Source organism: Silene latifolia, chromosome Y (assembly GCF_048544455.1).
Source record: "Silene latifolia isolate original U9 population chromosome Y, ASM4854445v1, whole genome shotgun sequence".
Lineage (NCBI taxonomy): Eukaryota > Viridiplantae > Streptophyta > Magnoliopsida > Caryophyllales > Caryophyllaceae > Silene > Silene latifolia.
This window is the reverse complement of record NC_133538.1, coordinates 364,548,770-364,553,596: the sequence shown is the minus strand read 5'-3', so window position 1 is coordinate 364,553,596 and position 4,827 is coordinate 364,548,770. Positions and strand designations below refer to the sequence as shown.

The window sequence follows — 4,827 nt, the reverse complement described above, 5'->3', positions numbered from 1 at the left end:
TTGGTTGGACTCAACAGGATATAAAGACTAGTTTTATGTTCCGGGGCTAGAGATGGAATTTATGAAATACATCGAACGAGAATTCTATTGTAGAATCAATTAAAGAGTTAATTCACAAAATTTATGCAAGTATGGGATGTATCGGTTTCCCGTGCCCATGTTTGTATAAAGATGGATCTTGGAATCATTTATATAATTTAGGTGCCAGGTCATTATATAAATGTATACTTTTAAACCTTGTTAAAATGTTTGCAAGTAAAACGATAAATGTTAATTATTTTCTTCATCTCCTTTTGTAGTTATTTATCGCAATGGATTCATCTAATTCTCCTTCACCTATTACCATTGATACTTGGCTTAAATCATTTGATGAAAAATGCTCCATCAACGATCACATTTCAACTAGAGAATTACGCTTTAGCATTGGTGAAGATAGGAATCTTTGCTATCTCACAACTTCAACTCCTCCCACTCTAATAATTTTGCCTTCAAATAATGAATCTCATTAAGATGACATCATTACTTCTATGGCTTCCTTGTTTAATGAAACAAAGGATAATAAAGAGTTGAGTGGGAGTTCAAGGAAGAGTATCCTTATAACTAAAAGGAGTAATGAGAAGTTAAAAAAGAAAGTAAGAAAGGGCAAAGAATCCAAGTTTATAATTGGAAAGGAAGTGGCTAGTGGGACTACCACTATCAAGCCAGAGAAGGGTGCCCAACCATTCGAAATTTGTCATTATTGTCATGACCTAGGCTATTGGAAATGCAATTGCCCCAAGTATTTGGGAGATATTAAAACTGGACTCATCACTCTAGTAGGTAATATTTCTTCCTAAATCTTTATTATCGATATAATTCTTACTTCCACCTCAACATGGGTATTGGATACTGGATGTGGTTCTCACCTTTGCAATCATTTACAGGGGCTTAGAGATGTGGAAAAGCTAAACAAGGGTGATGTGGATCTCCGACTTGGAAATGGAGCTAGGGTAGCCGCCACTTCAAGAGGGACTTATGTACTTGTTTTAGCTAATGGCTTTGAGTTGTACTTGCATAATTGTTATTTTGTACCTTCTTTATCTAAGAACATCATTTCCGTTGCCATGTTAGACATGAAAGGTTTTCGTTTGCTATTAAGAACAATTGTTGTGTAATTTCTAGAAATGACTTGGCCATAGGCCAAGGCACATCAATTAATGGAATTTATGTTCTTGAAACTTCTAGCTCAAGCAAAGATATCTATAACATGCAATCAAAAAGACTCAAAACAAGTGACCCAAATGAATCATACATTTGGCATTGTCGATTAGTTCACATAATTGAAAAGCGCATTAAAAGACTAGTGTCGACTGGTGTAATTAAATCATTTGATTTTAAATCATTTGGTATATGTGAATCATGTCTTCTAGGTAAAATGACTCGTAATCCTTTAAGTAGTAAAGGCACACGAGCAAGTGATTTGTTGGGTCTAATACATACTGATGTATGTGGACCAATGACTATCAACGCTAGAGGAAATTATGACTACTTCGTCACTTTTATCGATGACTTAAGTAGATATGGGTATGTCTACTTAATCAAGTATAAAAGTGAAGTTTTTGATAAATTCAAGGAATTTCAAAACGAAGTAGAGAACCAATTGAACAAAAGGATTAAAGCACTTCGATCTGATCGTGGTGGTGAATATCTTAGTAATGAATTTGATTCACACTTGAAGGGATATGGCATTTTGTCACAACTCACTCCACCTGGTACGCCACAACTAAATGGTGTTGCCGAAAGGAGAAATCGAACCTTACTTGATATGGTATGATCTATGATGTGTCTATCTGATTTACCAGACTCCTTTTGGGGATTTGCTCTTCAATCGGCCGTTCACTCACTCAATCGTAGCCCAACTAAAGTAACCGAGAAGACTCCATATTAGATGTGGAAAGAGAAGGTCCCTAATTTGTCTTACCTTAAGATTTGGGGTTGTGATGCTCATGTCAAGGTTAAGACTGACAATAAGCTAGCACCAAGGTCTCAAAGGTGTATATTTGTAGGTTATCTGAAGGAAACATATGGCTTTTACTTCTACATTCATCACGAGAACAAAGTGTTTGTGGCTCGTGAGGCTATCTTCTTAGAAAATGAGTTTATTTCTAAAAGACGGGGTGGGAGAAAGTTTGAACTTGATGAAGTTCAAGAGCCACAAACTGAAGAGAGGATGCAAGAAGATGTTCCTTCCTCGTCTAACATGAACGTTGTTCCTTCCGAACTTAGGAGGTCAGGGAGAGTCAGTTGCCAACCTGATAGATACATAGTTATTATCGAGGGAGATGGCAACTTAGACGTGTTACTTTTAGAAAGTGACGAACCTGCAACCTACAAAGCCACAATCTCTAGTCCAAATTCAACTTTATGGCAAGAAGCCATGCAATTCGAAATAAATTCTATGCATGAAAATCAAGTTTGGGACTTGATTGATTTGCCTGATGGTGTAAAACCTCTCCAATGCAAATGGATCTTTAAGCTAAAGAATGGCATAGAATGGCATGATGATGTCTACAAAGCAAGGTTAGTGGCAAAAGGTTTCACCCAAATTCATGGTTTATACTATGATGAAACTTTTGCCCCGTGGCCATGCTTAGTTCTATTCGGATTATATTAGCTATTGCCGTATTTCATGATTATGAAATATGGCAAATGGATGTCAAAACCGCCTTCCTAAATGGGTATTTAGAGGAGGAAGTGTACATGACGCAACCAGAGGGTTTTATAAATCCGAAAAATCCAAACAAAGCATACAAGCTTAGGCGATCCAAGTATGGTCTTAAGCAAGCATCAAGAAGTTGGAATCATCGTTTCAATCATGTGATAAAAGAGTGGTTTCAATCGAAGTATCGAGGAATCATGTTTATACATAAATTTAAATGGGAGCAATGTCATCTTTCTTATCTTGTATGTGGATGACATACTAATCATTGGAAATGATTTACCTATGCTTACCTCTGTGAAGGGGTGGTTGGGAAATCATTTCCAAATGAAAGATTTAGGAGAAGCACAACACATATTAGGTATCCTAATCTATAGAGATAGATCTAAAAGGATATTGGCATTAAGTCTAGAATCTTATGTCGATAAGATTCTTCGACGTTTCAACATAAAAAAATCCAAAAGGCGTTTTATACCAGTGGGCAGTGGAATTACCTTGAGCAAGTCTCAGTCACCCACTGAACCTGAAGATGTTGAACGCATGAAATTGATCCCTTATGCTTCCTCTGTTGGATCAATCATGTATGTTATGATATGCACTCGTACCGATTTTCACATGCTTTGAGCATGACAAGTAGATATCAAGCCAATCCAGGTGAAAGTCACTGGGTAGTCGTCAAGAATATCCTTAAGTACATGAGAAGGACTAACGATTTATTCTTGGTGTTTAGAGGTGATACCGAGCTGAGTGTAAAGGGTTACACCCACTCGAGCTTCCAAACTGACAGGGATGACTTGAAGTCCCAGGCTGGCTTTGTTTTCATGATCAATGGTGGTGCCGTTAGCTGGAGAAGTTTCAACGAACCAGTTGTTATGAATTCTACAACGGAGGCTGAGTACATTGTAGCATCTGAAGCTGCCAAAGAGCTGTATGGATAAGGCAATTCTTAGAAGGACTAAGGGTAGTCCCTTCCGCCAAAGATCCGATCACACTTTATTGCGATAATAGAGCGGCCATCTTTCAAGCTAAAGAACCCAAGTCTAGCAACAAGTCTATACATGTACCCGAAAAATTTCATATGATTAGGGATTACATTGAAAGGAAGGAAATAGAGATTTGTAAGGTTGGGACAGATGATAATATTGATGATCCTCTAACCAAGACTCTACCACAGGCTACGCATGACCAACATGTAGTTTCCATGGGTTTTAAGCGTATGCCTATTTTGTATTAGATTATGAGATATAAAGTAATAATATTGTATTGATTATTCATATATGATAATCGCATTTATCGTTTGAGTTTTATTTTAAACTTTTTATTTTATTACTTTGTTTTATCCAAATAGGTTGTTGAGAAAATATTGAACCCTATTAAAGTGAACTGGATTAACATACTAATTGCTCCTAGTTACTTATATGAGGTGACATCTCTAAGTGATTAGAGTGTGAGTCGATTGATGGCAAATTCAAGTGCCATAAGGTCATTAGAGATGACTAGTCGATCACATAGGCAGACTGTAAGAGACACTCTGTCGGGCAGTCTATAGAGTTCTGGTAATTCATATAGCCTGGTCGTGGCGAGAGCTACTATAGTATTCTTTTGAGTCAATTCTTTGACAAGAGACTGTTCGTCCAAGTTGGCACAAAGTCAAAGTGACTTTAAATTATGCTCTACAACTTTCGTAAACAAGGTCAAATGGGCATCTTTTAGGTCATGATGAGCTGTGGCTAGACAAAGGGAATAGTGCGATAGGAATTGTCCACCCCTTTGTTAGGGTTATTTAAAAATCTCAGGGCCACTCGAGGAGTAGTGAACTGAAAATGCGTGGCCACGCTCGGAAGGTATCTACGTTATATAATTTCGGTCAGACAGTTACTCTCCAGATCGAGAAAACCACTGTTGATATGATCACTTGCAAGAACGACCTGTAAGACACCTTGTATTGAGTGTGAGATTGAAATAGGACAAGAGAATTGGTGACGCACACTTGTCTCTGACAAGTGGGAGATTGTTCGAGTATGTGTCCTCAACAATAGTGTGATCGCATCATTAAAACTCAGAATAAGAATACACAAAGGGATGATTCATTTTTATACGTCAACTGATCAACATTAATTGGTAATGAT

The 4,827-nt window shown here is 37.4% G+C and overlaps 1 protein-coding gene across 1 annotated transcript; it reads left to right on the top strand.

The window, feature by feature from the left end:
• The first annotated feature begins 3,324 nt into the window (after positions 1-3,324).
• LOC141631774 (secreted RxLR effector protein 161-like) lies at positions 3,325-3,636 on the top strand. Its single transcript, XM_074444397.1, has one exon. The coding sequence runs from the start codon at positions 3,325-3,327 to the stop codon at positions 3,634-3,636; it is 312 nt and encodes a 103-aa protein (XP_074300498.1).
• Positions 3,637-4,827: the final 1,191 nt, after the last annotated feature.

Coding starts and splice junctions, on each gene's coding strand:
- LOC141631774 (XM_074444397.1), top strand. CDS start 3,325: ATGACAAGTAGATATCAAGCCAATCCAGGTGAAAGTCACTGGGTAGTC.